This window comes from Aulonocara sp. 'chitande type north' Nkhata Bay, linkage group LG18 (assembly GCF_057382095.1).
Source record: "Aulonocara sp. 'chitande type north' Nkhata Bay isolate Kocher_YH1m ecotype deep benthic linkage group LG18, A_spYH_male_GT1.1, whole genome shotgun sequence".
Classification (NCBI taxonomy): domain Eukaryota; kingdom Metazoa; phylum Chordata; class Actinopteri; order Cichliformes; family Cichlidae; genus Aulonocara; species Aulonocara sp. 'chitande type north' Nkhata Bay.
The window spans coordinates 30,159,890-30,184,925 of NC_141361.1; the positions used below are offsets into that span (position 1 = coordinate 30,159,890).

The 25,036-nt window shown below is 39.7% G+C and overlaps 1 protein-coding gene across 2 annotated transcripts; it reads left to right on the forward strand.

The window, feature by feature from the left end:
* The first annotated feature begins 8,484 nt into the window (after window positions 1–8,484).
* tgm1l1 (transglutaminase 1 like 1) lies at window positions 8,485–23,735 on the forward strand. Of its 2 annotated transcripts, none has more exons than XM_086272046.1 (14): window positions 8,485–8,702; window positions 11,690–11,982; window positions 12,067–12,255; window positions 14,605–14,856; window positions 18,318–18,436; window positions 18,697–18,804; window positions 18,898–19,075; window positions 19,676–19,814; window positions 20,396–20,588; window positions 20,768–20,921; window positions 21,236–21,520; window positions 22,344–22,504; window positions 22,623–22,759; window positions 22,854–23,735. In XM_086272046.1, exons 2-14 carry the CDS (start codon window positions 11,691–11,693, stop codon window positions 22,996–22,998), a joined length of 2,352 nt encoding a protein of 783 aa, XP_086128172.1. In that variant the 5' UTR covers window positions 8,485–8,702; window position 11,690; the 3' UTR covers window positions 22,999–23,735. The 2 variants fall into 2 exon arrangements, with proteins under 2 accessions (XP_086128172.1, XP_086128171.1); XM_086272045.1 differs by having other exon boundaries at window positions 8,486–8,702; window positions 12,064–12,255.
* The last annotated feature ends 1,301 nt before the right edge of the window (window positions 23,736–25,036 follow it).

Here is a 25,036-nt window from a genome sequence, read left to right on the forward strand (position 1 = left end):
GAACCCTCCGTGAACCTTCTCTGCGGTGTTCCTGTTTTCCTCCTGCCTGTCAGCTTCGTCTTCATCATCCCAAAGTCTCCATCCTTACTTACCAATCTACCCCTCCTGACTTCCTCAGTTCCACAGTTCCTTCCTGTTGACATCCTATCACATTTCTCTAGATCCACAATGAAACAGTGTAACTTGTGAACTTCTCTATACTTCTTCATCAACACTGCTGCTCGCTGATCATCACCTCTCCCCTTAACCTAGCTTCAACAGCGTAGCTTCACGGTTTGACTCATCAACGTTATCCCTCTGTAGTTACTACAGCTCTGGACCTTTGTTCTTGAAAATCAATGCCACTTCACTTCTTCTGCATTTCTCAGGCATCCCCTCACGCTCCAGAACTGTGTTAAATTCTGTTCAAATGTCCTCTCTCTGAGGCATCTCCATGACATCTGGACCACCCGCCTTTCCACTCTTCATCCTCTTCACAGCTACCCTCTCTTCCTCCTTATTAATCCTCTGAACTTCTGTCTCTCTCGTTTTCTTCATTTATTCAAAGCACATTTTTCCTAACACACTCTCTTCACTTTTTAGTGTATTTCTACCTTTGATACAGCTCGATCTTTCTATCGAGCCAATCAGTACCAGTCCTGTTCTCCTTCCATGTGTTGTATCTAAGAAAAATGATCTCACACAAGGAGATGTTGGTAAAGAGAAGCATTTAGAGATGTGTGGTATTAGAAATGCCAGCCAATCCATACAGAAAATAGAAAGAAACATAATCAGCTGCTGGGGAGATTTAGAAGATTTGTGACATTATGGACAAGTGCATACTTTTCAGTTCACATTGTTATGCTGGATTAGCAATTCCATTAATGAAATTTTCAGAAAGGAACAAGCATGGTCCAGATTACTGAGTGGATGTACAGGAGGCAGAGATCGGCTATAGCTTACTGTCTCAGCTTGCCTGTTTGTCAAAGCTGCCACACCCTTAACTTCAACAAAATGTCAACAAAATCCAAATTGATGCTATATTGACAAAAAAGAAAAGAAAAGAAAGAAAGATGATACCTTGTACAATTGTTAAGAATGAAAAATTCAGCTAGAAATCCCAAACCATTTTTATACTAGACTTTAAACAGTATTTATGGGAGAGTGCTGTTGGAGCCAGTCTCAAGTAACAACAATTACTTATCCTTCTGACGCCAGCGTGCTTCTTCTGGCTAGGTGACGCATCTGTGGATGCAGTAAATGGCTGGGAGTGCTGTTAGAGGTGATGTAAGTCGAAATATTGTGCTTTCAGATGAGAAATGCAGGTTCTACTTTTCACAGGTAAATGATGCATGCAGAGGAAACAAATAAAAAAACCCACAGGCAGCTGTAGCAGAAAGGAGACTATTTACAGATTTTTAGCCATTCAGAGCCATGACACAGTCAGCCAGCAAGTGCAAAAGATTTGTCAAAATTATGTCCTATCCATAGACTGTATACAAAAGATGGAAATGACCATATTTAAACCGGATGGTGAAAAGTCATTTAGCTGACGCGATCAATCTGGATTATCAAATCGCACTCATAAGTGCTTGTCCACAACTGCTAATTACTGCTAACAAGCTAATAAATACACTAATAAAACTGTAATTTCCCTTATAAAACCTCGAAACAGGCCAATTTATTTATCAGATCATAAATAGCTCAGTCACAACTAAGCTCTGGTGATGCCTACCTAACATCAGCTAGCCTGTTTTGGCTTGGCTAACACCCCTAACATTAAGCTTAAAAAAATCTGAATACAAAGGTTATTTCAGAAATACATGTGTTGTACAGTTCTTAAGAAGGAGGAAATTACCAACAGGGCCAAAACCATTGTTCTGTGCCAACCTTTAAACTTCAGTCATGGGGTGGGGTTTGTTTTCAGAGCTAGCCTCAAGTGGCCATCAGAGGAACTGCAGGCTTTGCAATTCCGTGTTCCTTTTTCAGTCCTAGTTCATCGTAATATAACATTGTAGTTTTAGTCATGATGAGTAAATGCAAATTGTCCAATAGATAAAAGGCTTACATCCAAACCTTTAGTCTACTTTGTTGCTGCACTGTGTTAAGATTCAGATAGTAAAAGTTGAAACCTCCACAGGGCTTTTTTTCTACACAAAAATAGATCAGGAATCAATAACTCTGTTAATAATGAACTGGACATATAAACAGAATTGATAAAAAAAAGTCCTAAATAATATTCACATTCCTTCTTATCAGTATGTAGAATCTGCTTCCATTTAATTGGCCATTGAGGCTAAAGCTGCACAATACAAGGAGACTAAACAAATACGTTCAGAAAGCTGTCTCAGTCCTGTGGGTAGAGCTGGACAATCACTACACAGTCGTGCAGTGGAGGATACTGTCAAAACTTCTCTCTACCATTTATGTCTCCCACCTTTTAAATAGTGTTTGGTTTGCTAGAGGGGCATCATTATCCCACCCAGAGGATGAGATAGACTAAAGGCTCCGCTGAACATTACAGGACATTACATTACATCCTTCGTGCTTAAGCTATACAATTTTCACTTTCCACAATCTGGAGCAACAATTACCCTAAAGGGATTAATGAAAAGGTTTTTTTTTGAGCAGCCTGTGCTTGATAGCTTGCTTACATTAGCATTTAGCTCTAAGCAACAACCAGATCTAAATCTCTTTACCACTCAGCCTGTACAGCCTAACTACAGGTTTGATTGCATTCCAATTAGTCTAGTTCCACTTGAAAAGAGCTCAAGCAGTATATACAACCATAAAGTTTTAGACAGACAATGTCCGGTCAGTTTTGCAATCTGTATACTATAGAACACACTCTGTGATCCACTCTCGATTTAGATAAGTCCCTGAAAAAGGGTACTTGCTATCAGAAAGCACATATCTCTGCCTTTAACTCGGAGAGCTGAATCATGCATGAAAGAGAATCTTACTTTCTCTGGATTTGCTCATTTTAAATTGTGGGAACAAAGAACTGATAGCGGGGACGCAGGAGAACAGAGATATTGTTTGTTCTCCAGCAGAGTTCCTGTCGGCTCTGTCTGTTTGTATTCATCTCCAGACCAACTGCAGCAGTGCATGAATCAGCTTGAACATGGCAAACTGTGAAGGAATGCTTCAATTATGAAAAAAGACAATCCCGTCTATGCAGGCGTGCAGCATAGACAGATTTCATCACATCACTATAAAACAGACAGCTGTTGATGTCATGCGCTGAATCTTGTTGAGTCATGTTAATCGGGGCAACAGCAGAACTTTGAATGTTAAATCCTCCACTCCCATTTACCAGGCTTTAGGTATGACGTTTGTGTCACGCTTAATGAAACATCTCTATCTCAGGGTTGAATTCTTTATTAAAGATGGGTGGATGAGGTGGAGTCACACTATGAGTAAACTAGTTTAGATGCTGGTGATGGCAACAAGCCTAACATAAAAAGGGGTACAGCTAGCTTGTTCAAAAGGTGTGTTTTTCAAACTCCCTACCAAATAAAGTACAAGGGTTGTGTCCATAAAAGCATTTGGTAAACAAGTTCTCCACTGAGCCCAAGGAGTGCTCATAGACAGCATAAAAGATGGATCCAGCCTAAGGGGCTTAAAAGTGAAATCAAGTGCCTCAGACCTCTGTTGTTTTTAAATGCCACCAAGAGGCAATAGCTGTGTTTGCACAAAGACTTCCAGCAAATAGCTCAACATACTGAACATGATACAATCACCAGTTGCAAAGGGAAAGATGTGTATTTCCAAACTGGTTGATAAATGGTTCCTGGAGGTTGTTGCCAGTCAATGGGTTGCAAAGAGGCTGTACCAAAAAAAAGAAAGAAAACGCCTTATGATCGCTTTGGTCAATGGCAGATTGCTGCAGTCACCTTAAGTTTGCATGGAAGGTCCTGACTTGTCTGCAAACACTTGTTACCTAAATGCCGAGCAGTAAAAGTTGAAAAAGTGTGATGCAACCCAGAAACTGAGCACGTACACTTTCAAAGTAAAGGTTGCGAAATGAGTGATTAAACGTAAAAATCCATCACGAGTTGAAGATGTAATCAGATCAGATAGGATGCAGGATTAATATTACAGAGAAAACTTTTGCAATGGATTTATTTCTCCACCCTAGAGCTAAATCCACGTCTATCTTCTTAAGCTTTTAAAGGAATAAAGTGTATAAAACATTCTTTTCCTGAGCTTGAGTGGTTCTATTTCTAGCCAACAAACAACTTTGTCTGGTTGCTAAATAAGACACTTAGCTTCAGAACTTAGAACAGATCAAGATAATCTATCCCGAAGGTAAAAATAAAAAAATAAAAAATTAGCTTAGTAATACAATGTAGCTTTTTTAAAGAAATTTATGTGAAACATTCTAGAAATATTTTTTTACTTACTTTATTTTATTAATTGATTTTCTTGTTTTTAGCTAGCCCTCTATTATTTTAAACTCCCCTTATTATGCTAAACTGATCTGTTTCCAGGCTACTTCTACACAACATCATCTATGTCTATGAATTAACACATAAGAGACAAATTATCTAATTAATTACATAATTTCCTAAATAAAGACTGAATACAGAGAAAATAAAAAGAGGCAAATGGCAACTGATTGCTTCTTCATTACAAATGTTTAATGAGGGGTTTTGATTTTTTTTTAGTTTTATATTCTTTTTTTATTCAAAATGCTTTACTTCTCCTCTTCCACTTGTCTTCCAGTCTTTATGCAAAAAAAGCTATCCAGCCCACAGATAAAAGAACTGCCTTAAGCATTCCTTTAGCATAACATGGTCTTTTTTTATTTTCCCTTTCTTCTTATGTTAAACTCATAATGTGTGCTTTGGCTCTCTGTGCTTTTTTTAATCCTCTCGCCACTGAAAAAAGTCAGTGGAACTTGGTTACTTTTTAACAAAGACACACCAATACAACACATACCAAAAATATTCTCACAGACACAGGGTCAGTCCGACAGTAACCTGCTGTGTGTTTGCTGAGAAAAAAAAAATCCAATTGTAAAATGATATACAATAAATGACAGCCAATGTTTTTCACTTTTTGTTCTTAATAAAAAATGTATATAACACACAAATAAAAGGTTTCTTCCAACTCCTAATAAGTTATGTCTCTCACAGCCAGGAAGTTTCCTTTGGCCCGCTGCTGGGTGTTTAGTTTCCCAAGTACAATATAAGAACAAGGGCCCAGTCCCATCTGTTATACTCAGATACTCAGCGAACCCAAGTCACCTTTATGTTTCCTCTCACGCCCACCGCTCTGCAGAAGCCGCAAATGTTGTCTGAGCCATTTATCATGCTAGTGCCAAGCCAACAGAATCAAGAATAAGACTGGTAAACCCTCTGCACTTTTCAAAATACAAATCATGACAAAAATCTATGGTTCTTAGCTGCTATTTCTAATTATATTGTAAAAAAAATGCATTAGGCCTTTAATTTCTGCATCAAATGGTTCAAATAATAACAGCCCTCTCTCTTAGATTAGACATTTATGAATACATTTCTGTGTTCCATTAAGTCCCTAACTAAATGTTAAACTCATGTTCCGGACTTGTGGCTGTGCTGTTTACTGTGTCTTTGCTGATGCATTTTGCAGGCCTTCTCTCTTCAACCCCAACCCAGACTGCTTGACCCAATATGCCTGCGTCCTGTGACAGAAGATAAAGTACTATTAAATCTACCACCTCCAGAATGGTCAATGCTGTTTTTTCTTTTCTACGTTTTTTCCCCTCTTGGACTGACAGATTGAAAGTTTTCGCTCAGGCATACAGTGCAAAAACATGCCTTAACTCATTGTTACTCAGCCATGCTGGCACCTAACTTGTACCTTTGCCGAAGGTACATTTAGTCCAACACTTAAGTTCACTCTTGAATATCTTTAAAAAATAAAGAATTACGAAGGTTCACACCAAAATTTTAAAACTTTGTAAACCAACATCAGGATACTCTTCCTAAGGTAAAACCCAGACTTTACTTCTTGTATCCCCACAAGCTCACATGTTCACTGACAATTAGATTAGCTGCAATGAAACTTGGCAACACGTGTGGTCCGGGGACAGATGTGTCCTAATGATTTCCAGCATGGCTGAATGTTTTGACTGTGAACATGGAAAGTATGAAAATAGCTGTTCTTAGTGGCTCATGTGGAGCAGGGAAATTATTTTACTGCTATTGTTAAATAATTGTCATCATTACCATTGCATTAATAATATAATCTGGAGTTTATATTGCATTCAGGGGTTAAACAGTGTCTCTTTCAGAAAGACTGAGTTGCAGGCTGACAGGAAGTTGTATGCAGAAGTGAAAGCAGGAAGTTATTTTGAGCAGCAGGCTAAGACGAGGCTTTAACAATGTAACAGATAGCTTTAAGAAGGCTTTAAGGTTTTATGCACACAGGTATTAAATTAACTTTGTATTCCAGGTGCAGTTATAACTATTTTATACATATTGCATATCTGTGCTTATTTGAGTTGATGTTCAGGTTCTTTAAAGGTCTTAAGCTTCATCTAGTGAGAGTGTCTAGATGATACATGCTGAGGGAAAACTAGAACATAGAAGGAATTGCAATACATGCTTACAAAACACTTATATATCAGATCATTTTATATTAAGGTTTTAGTAGAGGTTCTTGGTTAAAACATTTATTTAGTAGAAGACATACACATAGTCTCAGTGAGCTTCTGGTCTGGTAAAAGGTCAGAAGTGCAACAGGTGAATTGAGAAAGAGCATTTGAGGACGAGACACAGACAGTAGGTGAAGAGGTGACACAAAGAGCATGTGAGGTCGTGACACACACACACATAGAGTTAAATTTATTTAGAGGAGAGATTACTCATGTCTGGTTGTAACTGCAAAAGTGTCTCGGTAAAAGAGGAACCGTTCCTTGTTGTCTCGGCAAGAAAGAGGAACAAGACAAGAACTGAAAGGTAGACAGGAAGGGCTAGCCATGAAAATAGAAGATGATCTTCTGGGTTAAAAGTCTGATCTATGTATAAAATGTATCTGTGACGCATGAAGGGGCGTCAGTAAATCAAACCCTGATGCTATAAAATATCTGTTCATGCTTTGATTAAGTCGAGGACTACTGGCTGTCTGCGTACAGAGTGTCTTCCCACACGTGTGTTCATTAAAATCATTGTTGGACCAAGATCCTCTGGACCATGGGTGGTGTGTACTCTCCTTCCTCAATTTTGAACCTTAACACTCATATTTGTCACAAAAATTCCAAAGATCTGGAATACTACAGAGGTTCTCCCATTATAAAAGAGGGGAACCAAGTGACTTAATTGTCATGCCTAGGAAAACCCCCGGCATTGCTATAGTAACTTGTAATGTCTGTTACTGCTTTAAATTTAAATACAGTACACAGCATGTCAGGTGAAATTGTAGCTATAGAACACAGTGAAATGAAAAAAAAGTGATATACTTTATCGCCTAAACGTGGATTGAGCTACAAGAATATCAAACTGTATACATCAACATATGCACCACATTTTTAAAAAGGTTAAACTTATGCATCTGCAATTTCATCCGGAAACATGTTTAAAGGATATATTGATAATAATAAGACCAACATTTACATTTAACATCACCTAAATATTTTGCTTGCTTATGGCAGCCCTAATTCTAAGTAATAGTAATTTGTAATGCCTTACTGTAGCCTGTGAGAGCATTTCTCTCCTCTAGATGTAGCTGATTAAGCAACCATCTAATGCTGATTGGTACAGGAGGGCAGGTTTTGATATTTATCGGGCTGTCTGTGTCATCATCACCACGATCTGGTATGACTTCATAATTCTATTCTGCCAAGCCACAAAGCTGCTGATGCAACTTCAGTTATTCACTCTGCTTGCTTGCATTGGCCTATGAGTCATAAAACCTCGAATAGGTGTTCAATTATCCCGGGATGAACTTATGCCTTGGTTATTATGAAGTTCAAACTTTGCGCGGTCAGAGGTCAGAATGGGTTTGACTTTGAGGTTTTCCTGTACAGCAATCAAGAAAAGGAGAAGAGAAAAAAGGGAAGTTTGGCTAAATCAGCACTTTCTTGAACTCCTGAGTTCATAACTGAAAACATCCATGAGATGTCAGTGCGCCCCAGGGTGGCTGTGGCTACAATGTAGCTTGCCATCACCAGTGTGTGAATGTGTGTGTGAATGGGTGGATGACTGGATATGTAAAGCGCTTTGGGGTCCTTAGGGACTAGTAAAAGCGCTATATAAATACAGGCCATTTACCATTACCATTTTTGTTATTTTTGGTCCTATTGTATGCGCCGTATAAAGCAAACACAAAAAATAGTTCTTCAGGCATGCCGTCCTTATCTCTCCTCTTCACTGTCTGTCACCTTCCCTCCATCGATAAAGTTTTGCTAAGTGTTGCACAACGAAACTTTGGGTCCTCCGCCTTGTCCCACTCTACGCTCTCTGACGCATCGTGCACAAACGTCAGCTGCAGCTTCTGTTGGGAGTGGGAAACTTCAAACAAGGGCGGGGCGGTGGTGCTAAGCGGTGTGAAACAGAGGTGTGTGTGTCAGCTTTAAGTACCGCGCAGGACATTCCAGGACACCCTTAAAATTCTGATCCACGAACGGAGCGCATTAAGACGAAAAGTTTCCAAAAGTTCTCACAGGCTGAGAGATAGCTACTCACGACGACATCCAGGTCTCATCGTTGATCCAAAGAAGAATCCATACAGAGAAAGTAAGTTTTTCAACCACTCGCATTTTGTTTTCTTAAGACAGATGTTGAAGTCAGGCACAGGCGTAAAGTTGTGCGCATTCTTTCTTGGTTTTGTTACAGTTAAACTCTTACTGGATCTTTCTCCACGGGGAAAAACAAGTTAGGAAAGCTCGAATTTGAGGGCTATGTTCATCATTACAATTAGCCACCTCATCTAATTTGTGTCCAGTAGAAAGAACATGTCTGGTGACCCCACCTTCCAAACTCTAAGACGTTTTTTGTTGTTTAAACGTTTTCTACGTTCATTTAAAATAAAACAAACACAGTCAATTAGTTCAGGTATTTTCATGGCTTCAGCTTTTTTGGTTGGCAGCCAGCTGCTGCAGCTCATCCCTTTCTTTTCTCAATGACCTAGACGATGTGTAGTGTATAGGATTTAAGCAATATCTCTATGTACTTAAAAAAAATTACACTGGAACTCCAGGGATTTGTTGCGACAGTTTAATAATCAGTCAGTTTTACATGGGACCAAACTCACTGGACAAACAAGCCAGTTGAAGCTGGTTTTACTGTAGAAAAGATAAAGTTAAATTTGTAGGGGGCATATCAGAACCTAGTAGGCATACCAGCCATGCTAACAAAAACTGGAAGAAAAGTGCAGGACTGCGGAGATACAGAGCAAAGTACAATGGAAGAAAGTGATATGAGTGGTAGTGAGAGTAGCAAAGGGAGGACGAGATGAAGAATACTTCATTTCAAGCTTGGCTGATGGCTGTATTACAGTATAGATCATTTTAAGTTTGTGCATTAGAGTGTGAGCAAGGGAAGAGAAAGGCTGCCAAAAAATTAGGCTTGTGAAATGACTTTTCATGGTTCTAGGGGGTTCAGTGGATGTCTCTAATTGGCCAATTTTAGACCACCTTGGTGCAAGAGGAAGATAAGGCTTCATTTTAAAAAGGACAAAAAACACTTGTAAGTTGCTTGTTTACTTAGTTATGTTTCAAAAGATCCTGTAATAGCTCATATGGAGGGTGTTTGTTTTTCTGCCTCGCTTCCTTTTTTTTTAGATTCAGTGAGCCTAACAGTATCGACTTGAGCTTTGGGTGAGGTCACTGTGTGAAAAACATACAGCTTTATCATTTTCCGTCAGGATTCAGATGAACTCAGGAAGCCACAGAGTTAAAAAATACAAAACGTGACCGACACACAGATGGTGCACACATGCATTGATTTTAAAAGCTTTGAGGCTATGAGGCGCCCCTCCCTCTTCCTCAGCTGTTGTCTGCCCTTTGACCTCTGCCCTTTCCACCCTGTGTTGTGACATGCAAATAGTTACCCTTGAAAATCAGCTCAGCCACACTGGATCAGCAGCTCCCATCTGTCTGCGTTATCATCTAAACATTCCTGTAATGCTTTTTTACTTCGCCGGTCAAACCTGTACCTGTAAACTGGTATGCTGAAGTTATGTACAGAAATGATTGAATGTGTGGTAACTGTCCAATCACAGCTCACTCACTATAACTAGAAATGATCTCCAAAGTAAGCCCTAAATGTTACCTTGTATCTTGTTTATAGGGAAACTTAGGGTTACCCCCAAAGCTAAGGAGCATATTATTAGTTAACTACAGTACAGTTCATGCTTAAGTTCAAAAGTATCAACATTGCCTAGAAGTAAAGATGCTCATGTTCTGCTGACGGCAGCTCATGTTTAGGTGGTTGTGAATCAGAAGGTAGAGCCGATCATCTAGTAACCGGAAGATTAGCGGTTCAGTCCCTGGTTGCACAGGTCGGTATGCTAAAGTATCCTTGGGCAACATACTGAACAACCACATTTCTGACTGTGTATGCTAATGTTAGATCAAAAAGCACTCAGACGTAGAAATAACGTGCTTTTGATGAATTAATAAATGAATGGGTGAAAGCCACATGCTCAAGTAGAGTAGAAAAGAGCTATATAAGAACCAGTCCATTCACCAGTAAGAACTGGTAACAAGCACACACATGCACATACATATATGTTCATGGCTATTTAAATTGTATTGCTCTATAAACCACGTGTCTGCTATTAACGTTTCATTAACAACACTGTTTTCTCCCAACAATGTGCATCACTGCAGCTCATTACAGTTTACATGTGCTAACAAAACTTCACTGATGGTTTGTTTTTGAAAAACAAAATAGCTTTCACATTTGCAAAGTTGCATGTCACACACAGCTTGTGATTTTGTTTTGATAGAGAGAAGATGCAGATGGTAAAACCAAAAGAAGGACTGAGGGAAAACCGTCTCCTCCCTCAGATTTGCATTCTAGTAAACACAAGAACGAGCGAGGAAGGTCAGGCCAATCCTCAAAGAGACTAACGATCTCATTCCGCTGTGATTATTAGTGCAGTGTATGAGGGTGGGGATGTGACAGTATGATAAATGCTCGTAAGGTGCACGACCCTGTCCACTTGCGCTTGCAGTCAATGTGCACGCAAAAAGACATCACGAGCACAGCAGCTACACTGCTCTCCAGCAGCTGAGGCGCAGCAGATTGAATCCAGCTGCTCGAAGCAGTTATGTTTGCTCACGCAGAGCACCTAAGAAGGAAGAATGGCGAAATTCCCCGAAATTGTTCGGGAAGGACTTGCAGCTGAGTAGAGTCCATGTCAGGAATGTAGTAATTAATGAAACTAAGAAACAAGGAAACTGTTCATTTAGTCCATCGCATTGTTTTTATTACAAAGATATGAAATAAATTGGACTGCCTGTGGCCTCTCATTACTTGTGAGCAGTTAATTGGCATAAAATATTAACTGTATGTGTACTTAATTAATCTCATTTCTTTCTATTATTGTGGGGTCTTTACTTTACTATATATATGTTGGGAACTGGCCGATAAAAAAAAAAAAACTGAATGAAAATTGAATTTTAGTGAATTAAAAGACCAGAGAATAGTGCATATAATCGGTACCCAAAATTCTTCTCTTTAGAATTACAGTTAACATTTTTTCATGTGTTTTCCAGAATGCCAGGTGAGCGGTTAACAGTAAGAACTACATCAGAGATTGGGCGATTCCCCGGAGCAGCCCCACCCACAAGGGTGGAGCTGACCATCCAGAATGAGGGTGAGAAGAAGCGGGAGGAGGGGGGCTGTCTATGGTGGCTCAGAAAGATGTGCCCGTGCTGCTGTAAGCACCCAAACGCCACCTCATATGATGTCACAGATAAGGTGGAATTCACCAAACTCCCAACCCCTGCCGCCATCGTAGATCCCCCCAAGCCGAAGCCCGAGAACGGAGAGGCAAAGGAAACAGATGGTAACGACACTTATTTTAAACTGTGTGAAAACATGACATTGTCTTTGGCATCAAATCTGATATTCACTCCTCTCCTGTTAGAAGGGAAGCTGTCAGTGTGTTCGGTGGACCTATTGAGTTCCAAGGCAGGTCAGAACAGACAGGAGCATCACACTGACCTGTATCACCGGGATGAGCTGATCCTTCGCAGAGGCCAGACCTTCCAGATAGAGGTTGAGCTCAACAGGCCCTTCAGTACTGACACTGACAAGCTGTACCTGGAGCTGAAAACAGGTATGAAGCCAGTGGCTGGACAGTGTCCATCTTTTTAAAACCAAAATATGAAGAAAAATAAATTAAAAATTGTAACAATGAGTATGATCAATAGTTTTTTTTAGCCATTTAAAAGACAGTTTTAAAAGTAACAGATGCACATTGTAATTAAGTGTATGTGGGAAACATTGCATGTGGGAGATAACATTTAACGCTGACGTTACTGGAAGGTAAGTCATTCAATAAAACGCTGCTTTCGATTTTTCATAGGAAAAGTGCCACTAACTATTTGTAAACGTTTTTTTGCGTTTAAAATTGTTGGATTGCCTTTTAACCAAAATTAGCTTCATTTGCAAACACAAGAAAGAAACCAGCGACTGCTCAAATCATGGGAAATACGGTCCAAATGTTGTGCATAGCTAGCACATTTGATTTCAGCAGCAGCTCATGGCTGCACAACAAGTTCTGGATTCCACCCAGCAGCCCGCAGTCTTAACAGTTTCCAGGCCTCGGTACACTGGACACCTCCCTCTGGTATTTACAGACCTCACGCTACACACTCTGGCAATACATCACCACCCAGAAGTGATTTGCTCCTTCTGCTGTGATAGCTTCATGGGGAGAGGGGAGGAAAAAAGAAACAAAGTGTCTGAGCTCTCCACATTCAGCAGACTGGCTGCCATCAGTGGGCAGGGAACAGGCTCGAAGTGTTGCTCCAAAAGCAGTGATTTTTATCAGTAAAGCTTTCAAAGCTGTTGTTTTGAGCAGAAAAGAGACACTGTTTTTCATCATTTTCATGCTTTAAAAAAAAGTATGCTAAAAAAAAGTATTCAGAGGTGAGAGAGGAAGGGAGGGGTGTCCTGGATGCGGTCAAATGGAGAACAATGGTTTCTTGGTAAACTCCGTATTTCTGTTTGGACGAATGGTCGTCCAGCAGGGTTGCACAAAGCAAGCAGCTCGGAGGAGAACATCCAGAGGGTTTTAATCTAACTAATGGATTTGCTAGTCCATGAGAAAAACACATTTAAAGGAACATTAAAGCTAAATAATCACTCACACAAATGTGCACGCTTTCTGTGGAGATGTGCACATCCTGGAGTTTTGGAGGCTTTCCAGGCCCACGCTAGTGTTTACTCTTGGAACCCACACATAGCTGGGCCAAAGACTATCATACACATGTGGTTTACAGTTTGGAATGGTTGCCATACACTGGAAATAACATAAAATTACTGTGATGTGAAAAGGTTTGCAACCAGATTTTGTAAGGAGGTCTCTTTGCTGTTGTTGCTGCTGCCTTATTTGATCAAAATCTTCAAGGTTAGCTTATAATTACAAATAAGCGAAAACAGGAAAGCACTTTTTGGAGCTGTGCAGGTTAAATTTTCATTCAAAAACATAAAGCAAAGATATTTTACCACATCCTTAACAAGGTTATGTGCATGCACTCATACACACACAGTACACTCAAATACACCTGACTGTGTCCTGACTCAAGTTTTACATTTAAAAGACAAATTCTCTGACTGTCTTTAAAACATTGAATGCCATGAATATGAATTTAAATGTACTTTTTGTAAAAACTCTTCATAACTCTTCATAAAGTGTATTTGAAAAGAACCTCTGCCACAAGGTGGCAGCATTTTAGCAAAGAAGTTGCAGTTGTTTACAACTATTTTTGAAATCCTTTGTCATCGCAATCAGTGTTGAATGTAACGCTTTCCAAAGTAACATGTTGCTCTATCGTATTACATTTACACAATCCAGTAATTACAAGTTTATTGTCACTTGCATTACAAAGCTTTTTCGTTATTTGCACAACCCAGACAGAAAAAAAAAGAAAAAACATGCTACATTGAGCTGATTTCAGTTCTTGTCAAGAGGAGGAAAATGGTGGAGCTATGGACGTTACTTTTATCTTTATTGCATAAACTGACAGGAGCATGATGGTAAAGTGCATACTGCGTCCAGAACGGAAATAACTACGTAATACTATAATGCAACTTCAGCTCTTTGCAAGCATCTGCACAGATAGCATGCTAACACAAGCCAAGAACCTAGGGTGATGATAAAGAGTGAATGCTAACCCCAGCCCAGCAGCCCGAACTTCAGCATGTGATAGATCAGTGATGAACAGTCCGGCTTCAGCCTCCATTTTTACCTGTTCATGTTAACAAGCACAACACTAAGCCTGGATTCTCTGACTCGCTGTAACATCTTCAACATCTTCAACCTTAGTTAATATCTCTGCAACATTTAGAAGGATTTCAATTATTAAACAAGTGCTTTGACTATTAGTAGTTTGAGTAGAAATATACAAATAAATTAAAAAAAAAAAAGGGAATAATATGGTTATGTATCTGTTTGGTGTAGGTTCCCTGCCCTTGGTATCCAAAGGGACCCATGTCATCATTCCGCTGGTGAAGCACCTGGAAGATGAACGCTGGGAGGCCAAAATTGTAGAGCAGAACGGCAATAAGATCAAGCTGTCCATCAACTCTCCAGCCAACGCTGTGATCGGCCTTTACGAGCTCACTGTGACAACTTCTTCGCTCAAAGGCGACGCCACAACTACTTACACCTCCAGCAAGAACATTGTCATGCTCTTCAACCCTTGGTGTGAAGGTAAGCTGGCACCAATGGGAACAGGGAAGGCGGGGGTGGGTGTGGGTGGATTGAAGCCAGGGAATGTGGAAGACAGGAAGGAAAGAAGACGACTCACAGATGATTGGAAAAATAAAAAAAGAGAAGACATGTGACCTTACATACCATTCCAGAAATGAATTACTTACTATCTGGATTTATGTTAGGCTTTAGGTAGAATTGAGTATCTGAAAAAGTCAATATTTTTCTGGGAGCAGCAGATTCCATCTGTCTAACTGCGAATACTCAGATAAAATGGATGCCTGTATAGCCATTTAATCTCCTAGAGCAGCTCTGGTATAATATTACACTTGGGTGATAGAGGCCAAGTCAGTCCACGAGTGTGTTGTTGCCCATGAATAGCAACAGCGTGACTATGTGTGTCTATGTGACTGTGGTCTGTTATGCAACTCCCCCGGCTTGGACCAAAACTTCTGCCGTATTTGGTTTAGCCACAAGTGAGAGCACGACTTTCACCTGCATTGGAGATCAAAACCGTTTGGGTGTAAGATGAGGGAGACCTTTAGCGGGGTCATTCGATATGCAGATATGATTGCTAATTGTGTATGCCTAAATGCCTGCTGTTCAAAGAGCTGAAAGCACCATGACTTAAGAAAACAAACAAGGAAATTGGGAACATTTCTACAGAACAGAGGCACAGCAGAGAAAAATACATTCAGAAAAAGCTGAAAAAATGCTGCACGTAGCACAGACTACAATGGAAATGAAGCCAGGGTGGACTATAAGTAATGGAGATGGCTGAAAGAAAAGAAAAACCCTTTTAGGTGCTTCGGTTACTAATAAAGCTCCAGAAGTTGGCCGTCTGTCCCTGGTGTCCTGGGAAACACTGGAGACATTAAGTGTGTCGACTGGCTTGGAAAGCCCCCTCCACAAGAGCTGGCAGAGGCAGAGAGGGAGGTCTGGGCATCTCTCTTGAGACTGCTGCCCCAGTGACATTGGTGGGTGGGTGGATGGATGGATGAACAGATGGATGGATGGATGGATGGATGGATGACAAATAACGATGAAGGACCACACCACCTGGAGGATTACCACACCAGTTATCTGTGTCATAACTTTGGCCAGCATCAAATAATCTGGACTAGTGAGGTTCAGTCTAAATATAACAGCAGATAGTTGTAATGCTTTTAGGGGATGAAACTGTCACCTAATGATTTTATGTTATTTCCTAATTTGGATAATACATTACCATTTATTTGAAGGAGTATTTTTTGTGCATATTTCAAATTCTCTTTATGTGGCTTTATTCATGTGATATTCAATCTTGTGTACTGTGCTTTTTTCAGTAGAACTGGTTTGATATGAATTCTTGGTACAATAAGACATTCTTCAGCCACTTATTGGGCACTCATTGAAATAAAAAATTGTCTGTTATTGACTTTTTTTAAAAACTTTCTTTCATAGTTTCCTAGAGGGTTAGACTTACAATGTAGTCTTTCACTCCTGCAGAAAACATTTTTCTTTGAAGGGTTCAACAGCTAGAGGGGCTTTTCCTCTTTCAAAGAGAAAAAAGGAAAAAAAAAATGCCTCTACAGAAAGCTCACAATGGCACAGAAGCTCAGCATGATGGACATGCTGAGCTTCAGACAGCATTGCGAGTGTGTGATTCTTAGAAAGACAGGGGTCAGCACTTGTGCTAACTTGTCAGGCATGGTGGGTAAAGCTTCTCTGGGCTGGTGAAAGCAGCATGGTTACTGAGTTTTCATGTCTTCCAAATTAAACCCTCAGTTAGAAATCCCATAATCAGAGTCATGTCTCCCTCCCCTCGCCCCAAACCAGTCAGGACAGATGGCTGCCCCTCCCTGTGCCCGGTTCTGCAGGAGGTTTCTTCCTGTTAAAAGAGAGTTTTTCCTTCCCACTGTTGCCAAAGTGCTTGCTCATATATTATTATTGTATGGTCTTTACCTTACAATATAAAACACATTGAGGTGACTTTTGTTCCAATTTAGCACTATATAACTACAATTGAATTGAATTATTATCGTCTTCTTGCCAGTGGCCAGCAAGAGGGACCAAATGTCTAATTTAGCTTTTTTACCTTGATATAAGTTATGTGAAGCCTGGCCCTTGCTTATATCTGCTAATCTTAACCCTATTCAAAGCTCCACTAAGAAATTCAACCGTAGAGTGTCTTGTTGTACATTCTCAGAACTGCTATCTTAGACCCAAACTTCTATTTTTTTTCTTTGATATTCGACAGAAAAAAGCACATTTGCAATGCAGCAAAATAAAAGAGAAAAGAAAAGAAAAAACAGTGGACCTGGTTGTGATAAAAAGCCTGTGTGTCTTTCATTATGGGGTTGCTGCTTTTGGCGGCATGCCCAATCTCCTTTTCCCTCTTTCAATCTCCTCTTCCCTAGACCAATCTCTCCCTCACACTCATAAAAGTCAAAATCCTACAATTACTGTATGAAGCGCCATGGGGCGAGCTCGCAGAAATCCTTACAGCTGGTGACAACCTGTCCTCTCCCTTGCTTTTACTGCCTCCGTGTGTATTTCCTTCCCGTTTTTATGCCTCTCCCTCCCTGTTTTGTACCTTTCTTGCTATCTGCTGACCTGACCTTCACTCTGACTCTTGGACCTCCTCCCTAACATCTTCCTCTATGAATCTATTTCTTCCCACATTCCAGGAATTTTTTAGCAAGATATGAAAACCACAATTATCACAGCTGCCAGATACTATCAGCTTCATCCCTTAAAATCTCGAGACAATATGTTATGCTTCACTCTCTCTCTCCTCCTCCTCCTCTTCTTTTCCCACCCAAGCATAACTTCCCCTCTTCCTCTCCTATGCCCCCCGTACTTTGTTAAATCTCTTCCTTCCACTTGCATTTTCTTATGTCCATCTCAAACAGTCTGTTACTTTTACTGCTTTTCCTTTCTTTCTCTTTGTCCCGTTCCTCGTCCCCACCCATGGGCATTTTCAAGGTGGTGACAGTAACAGATAAAAAGGGATGGAAAAAGAAACACATAGATTTGGGTGAGGGGCACACGCCCAAGTCTGGAGTGCTGAGGTCACCAAAACCAGACTTTTTCCCATAAGTGAGTGTGGGCCTCACTGCAAGATCTATGCAGTCATTGTGTTTCTTAACCATTTCCTGGCCTTGGGAACTTTTTTCACATGATAAGTAAGAAAAAAACACATTCTTGAGTTGTTCAGTCACAAAGGAGGTGAATAAAGCAGGGATTTTAGGTCATTTTCACAAACGGGGGGGAGCTCGAATGTTTCCGTTCATTAAAAGAAATTTAAAACATCTACTTAAAAAAAGGGTTTCCTTGTATTCCCTGGTTTAATTAGACTGAACGTCAGGGATAACCACATAAATGTACTTAACTGTGCATGCATTATTGAAAGCCTGTTCTTGGAGGATTACATTTTCAGTGACATGAAGCTAAATAAGAGCAAATTCCTGTGTTTCTAGAGGACAGCGTGTTCCTGGATAACGAGGAGGAGAGGAAGGAGTATGTGCTGAATGACACTGGGAGGATTTACTACGGAACGGAGAAACAAATCGGTGCTCGCACGTGGAATTTCGGACAGGTACAAGCTATGAAGAGCAAGCTTGGTTTCTAAGCTATCATTACACGATTATGACCCTGTGGCACTTACCCTGTTTGTTCCTGCTGAAGATGGAATTATTTTAAACTGTTCCCAGTACCTATATTTTCATTGTGTTTTTCAGTAGCTGGTAATTTCTGTTTAAAAACAAAATGTTTTCATTTTTTTTTTTACAGTATTCAGTGTTCACAGGACAATTCTCCAAACTTTGGTTTCATAGTGAATTTTTTTCTTCATTGTAGTTTCATGAGGGAATCCTGGAAGCATGTCTGTTTATCATGGAGAAGAGTGAAATGCCGCCATCTGGTCGAGGGGATCCGGTCAACGTGGTCAGGGTCATATCTGCCATGGTGAGCTAATATACAAAAGAAAGATGTTTTTTCTAGAAAAAGTAGGAAAAAAATACAGGAAATGCAATGACCGTGTCACTGTGTCCTTTTTAGATAAATGCTCAGGATGACTACGGTGTTCTAGTTGGAAACTGGTCAGGTGATTACTCTGATGGAGTCTCACCTACGGCGTGGAGCAGCAGCGTGGAGATCCTGAGGAAATACCACTCGACCAATGGAACGCCTGTGTCATATGGACAGTGCTGGGTCTTCTCTGGGATCACTACAACAGGTGATTATGAGGAAAAAAACATTAAAAAGGAAGGGTGCTGGATGGCTGAGAGAAAGTTAAGAGTGTGTCTGTGGTGAAACCTTAAACTTTAGTAGGCAGTCGCAAGCCTTAGAAGGCATGCGAATGGATTGTACTGTATGTTCGGCTTGTGTGTGTAAAAAAGCTGCAAAGAATACCCAAGAGTGGGTCTTGGTGTGGATGTCAATTTAATTACAAATCCACAAATTTATTATAATCATGGCTTTTTGTCAGTCTGTGTCTTTGCATTAGCTCTCACAGTAACTCTGTCATAGAGCACTTCATATTCACTGTGTGTGCATCCAGGGAAGCTTGCATGATAGCTAGCTGACCCTAGCACATAATATTGCCCCTGACAGCAAGTCATAGCTTTTATGCACTCCAAATACCTTGCATTGGCATTCTTAACATACCATCTATATTTGTCACAGATAGAGCCACATGTGTTGCTTTCATTCAACCAGAATAATGAAATTCCTTGCTGCCTAAAGTATTACCATCTGAAAATCTAACTCAAGTATCAAATGGCCTTGCAGAAATAAATTTTAATTGATCTATTTATATCTGTGTCTTTGGTTTTAGTGCTGCGCTGCCTTGGCATTCCTTCCCGCAGTGTGACCAACTTCCAGTCAGCACATGATACCGACGTATCCCTTACTACAGATGTATACCTTAATGAGAATTTGGAGCCAATTGACTATCTCAATAGAGACTCTGTTTGGTAAGATATAGAGCTTTACGTAGAATGGCATCCTGCCATGAAAATCATCTAAACCTATGCTAAAGAAATGTTCTAAAATGTTCTTGAAAATCCCCAAGTTGAAATTTCTTTTAAAAGTGCATAGGCTTGTCTTGTATCTATGTGTTCTTTTATGCTGTATTACTGGTATCCTACAAGAGCCCTTAGACATTCTGTCTGCATTTTCCATATCCCTATAACTGCCTGAACACCCGTTCACTATAACTGTGGAACAGGGCACATGTTGTGAATGTAGCTAATGTAACAAAAACTAAACCCATATCCTTAATTCCTATTAAATTGTTAAGATGTGTTTCACTTCTACAAAAATTGCCAGCTATGTTTAAAGTCAGTAAAATATATCTACAAATGCCACCAAAAGTCTCTAATGAACACTTTGCATTTTATACAAAAAATTAAAGTGTAAAATTGTGGCATATAAACAAGCTAACTGCTTTATGCTAAGCTAAGCTAACTACATGCTAATTGTATTATTATATTAACCTAAAAGGAACAGTTTAATTTACTTAAATTCAAAATACCTAAACTCTGTCTAACTGTAGGAATTTCCACGTATGGAATGACTGCTGGATGGCCAGACCAGACTTACCTCCAGGTAATGGAGGCTGGCAGGCCGTAGACGCCACTCCCCAGGAAACTAGCCAGGGCACCTTCCGCTGTGGCCCTGCTTCTGTGAACGCCATCCGCTCTGGCCATGTCTACCTTAAACATGACACGCCGTTTGTCTTTGCTGAGGTGAGTGCGTGTTCTTGAACTCTTTGTTGTTTTGCATGTACTAGATATAGATATGTAAGAATTTCAGAAGTGGTCTTTGCAGCTTGAACCGTCAGCAAAAGATGAATCACGTAATCATATGTAAAAAGGGTAACCTGTTCTGTTTGAGCTTATTGTGTTTATTGGTATTTTTCTGGCAGGTCAACAGTGACAAAATTTACTGGCAGAGAAACCTGGACGGCACATTTAAACAGATCTACAGTGAAAAGAAAGCTGTCGGCCACTGCATCAGCACCAAAGCGGTGGGCTCTGATAAGCGGGCAGATATCACATCCTTGTACAAACATGAAGAAGGTACTGGCAGCTATTTTTTACTTGTCTAATTGTAAGTCTACCTTAGACTGATGTTCCAGAAACAGACAGAATCATTTCTGCACCACCTGGAAATATCTTAATAAGCAGTGATTTAGTCCTGTCATTCTCTATAGATCATTTTGTTGAACTTATTCAACCCTCATCAACTGTTCACCTGCTCTCCACAATTCTTTAAATATAGCTCTCTGTTTGTTTTCATTGGAAAGACTTTGCACCATATCTCTTGCATATGTCAGTAAATCCTGAAACCTCTGACAGAATGAGGTGCACTTACATTCTCCTCCCTCTACTAGATTCAGAAGAAGAACGCATTGCAGTAGAGACTGCAAGTCGCTATGGCAGCAAGCCAGATGTCTATTCCACACCAGTGGCAGAAGATGTGTCAGTGGAGGTAAAGGTGGATGGCGAGGGACCCAGGGTGGGTGCTGATGCCCAGTTGAAAATTCTGGTGAAGAATCTAAGCTCACAGCCCCGCCAGGCAACAATCCACAGCCAGGTGGCTGTCATGTACTACACTGGAGTGCTGAAGGGAACCATCAAGAAGGAGCAGATGCCTGTGGAGCTTTCGCCTAATGAAGGTTGGATTTCGAGCTCAATTATGAAGCTGCACTATCTATGTAGGGTTTTGGTCTTAGTCGTTATTGTCAAAACCTCTTCAGTACAATTTGATGTGAAATTAGCAACATCTAGGCCCAGTTAGAGTAAAAAAGATGATACGTTTTGGCGCGATTAGGAGAGCCTCACCTCTGTGATTAACAATTGCTACCTTTTGTTTGGATTTTCTCTTGCTTATCAAGACTGGTTTCAAACAAACCCAAGGGTGAAAGCTAAAATGCTAAACTCAAGGCTTTAAAATAATAGGACAAAACTTCCATCTTTTAGCTCTTGCTGCTCTCGCATCACAAAAAAAAAACAAGTTACTAAAGGTCTGGAAAACTTTATTCATAAATGAAAGGTAGAAGATGTGAAATGCTAACATTTTATGTCATGTTTAATTAAATTAGTTTGTTAAACAAATATTTTAATCTAAAAAGTGTTAAAGTAAATAAAGGCTAAGAAGATAAAACTGTGTGATACTAAATCAAGCAACAGTCATTTTATTACTCATAACTGCAGCTCTTTGTTTAGATGTGAAAAAAGATAAGGTAACAAGAGTTTTGGAAATGCACAGTCATGAAGAAAATTGGGGACAGGATCATTTTTAATCAAACTGAAACCTGAAGTGGAAAATCAAACTTATTTTCTGAAACCTTTACATTGTGCTTAGGCTAGGCTAGCTCGTCCTGTGGGAAGTTACTTGAGCCAAGCTAACTAGCAGCTAGCTGCTGTTCCAAAATGTCTAAGCATTCATTTAAATTGAAAACAACAACAACAAAATTTGCTTTTTTTCCCATCACATAGAGAAAACCATTGACTGGGTCCTGACCTACCAACAATACCAGAGCCAGCTGGTGGATCAAGCAGCCTTCATGCTAACCCTGTGTGGAAGAGTCACTGAAACGAAGCAAGTGCTAGCTAACCAGACAACTTTCAGGCTTCGCACACCTGACATCACCATCACAGTAAGATTTCATTTTTCCCCCCTTATTCATACAGTGAGCATTATTTTAACACAACATGCATAACATTTATTTCTATTAAAGGTATCCCTCTTGACTAATTTAACTCTTTCTCTGGCAGCCTATTGGAGACGCCGTTGTTGGTAAAGAGATGGCTGCCAAGATTACTTTCACCAACCCCCTGCCATCTACACTGAAGGGAGTGGTGTTCAGAGTGGAGGGCCTGGGCCTTCAGGAGGGCCATGAGGTGGTCGTGGGGTAAGAACAAGTCTTTCTCTTTTTTGCCTCCCTTTCTCTTCCACTAACATTTTTGTGTCGAGACTAACGTTTCATTTCATCCTGCCCCTCTCAGTGACGTCGGCGCCCACTCCAAAGTGACGCTGACAGAGCACTTCATCCCCTCCCAACCTGGACCCAGGAAGCTGGTGGCGTCCCTCGACTGTGAACAGCTCTCACAAGTGCATGGAGTGGCTGACATTGTTGTTCTTGAACAATGAAAGGCACCACAATGATCAGCTTCTCGCACAACACTTATTTCTTATAAAATATCAACTGACAATGCCTCATCATATTAAGTGTGCTAAGTTCCCATATCTTGAGCTATACTGTTTGTTTTTTATTGCAGAAAATGTTTAATTTTTGATATTCATAAAACTATTAATAGATGATTTACTGTAGCATTATCAGTATTACTACTATTTTTACATTTTAAATAACAGAAATTCACACTTGTGTCTTGCTGTGGAAGAATTGTAATAGACGTGTGACAAGGTGCTTTTTGACTAACAAGGGTTTGTATCCTTAGACTTCTAAAACAAGTCCATTTGAAGACACTGAAAAAAAACCTGTGAAGGTGCAGAAAGTCAGGCAACATTGAGCTAATGTAAATACTATATATGTTGCTAGTCATAATGTGAAAACTGTTGTCTGACAAAATGAACCTCACATGGCTTATATGAAGGGAGGGAACTGTGACGTGCTTGGAAAGGGAACGATGCTGACTTTGGCAAATGTAACGTTTAAATGTACCAATTCAGAAAACAGAAAATGATGTCGTCTGCAAGGACACAGATTACCACTTATTTCAACTGTCAAATGAAATGAAAAGTCCGCCTTTATTAAAAACCCAAACCCCTCAAATGTCTGCATATCCGAAACGAGACCATTTATCTACTTGGAATGTTTTGGGTTTTCTATCATCTGTGCTGTGTCTTTAATAAAAGTCACACTAAAATGATGTTGCAGCTCTTTATTAAACAAGCCTGTGCTGGTTAAAGCCGATGTAAGCCTCTCAGAGGAAACAGGAAACTTTCCACTTTTGCAATTGAACAATGTTTTATGGCGCAAAAAAAAGAGAGTGACTAATTTCAGCCTTACAAATTATGGTGGGTGACACACCTTTACTGCGTTTCACCAATCAGGATGAGTAATGTATTCCCAGGTACTTAAAGCTGACTGTGCTAAGGCAGTGGCTCATAGTTTTAGCATTTTTTACAGAGAAATACTGCGCCCTTTATGCCACTCGACTCGTTTAACAGCTCTAATTTGTAGCTCTCTTTCACATTCAAGGCATTAGAAAATGTACGAGTTCATAAAGGAAGTAATCGCTGTCATTGAAGCCATCAGAGAAAGATGTCAGATCATATTCCTTGCAGTGCTATGAACTCACGTATTTCCTGAATTCCAGTTCATCAAGCATTGTGACGGTGGGCTTGTCGGACAGTTTGAAGTGGAATTTGACACATTTTAAAAACTCAGGTTTTAAAATTCATCTGAATGTTAAATATAGCGTATAATGTCCCAGTAATTATAGTATGCCAAAAAGAGATGGAATAACAGTTTTACTGTTTACTTTATCACAGATTTGATGATGTAATATTACCTTTCACATTAATACAATGTTATTTTTTTAATTTTATGTTTTATAGTTCTGCATTCAGGCACAATTTTTATAACTTATCACATAAAATTAAAAGTTTAAGATTTTTAAAAGTAAAGTAAGAAAAGTAAATGTAAAAAAGTTACCTTTTATAGCTGTTAATCAAGTTTTGTGTTTAGATTTATAATTTGTTATACTTTTGATGTTACATTTTTTCTTAACTTATTACCACCTTCAAACACGGTACAAAAAAATATATATAAAACTGTATTTTTACTTAATCAACTTCTGATTTATCACAAGTGTTATGGAACTTTTACCAAATATACTTTTTTCTTCAGTTGCATTTATTTTTATGCTACATTTACTTTACAGGTTAATTTAAATCTATATACTTGTAAGTTTTACAGTTTTAAACAGCTGTTCTAACAATTGGTAAATATATATTTTTAAGTGACTTTCTCATTTGATATTTATAATTCATATCCATTCATCAATTTGTCCATTTGGAGTCGCAGACAGGGGTGGATAGGGTGTAGCCTATCCCAGCATTCACTGGGTAGGTGGTGGGTACACCCCTGCCGTGAGGGAACAATGCTAACCGCTATACAGTGCCACTGATGGGCAAAACCCACTGAGAGTATAAAACCTAAAAA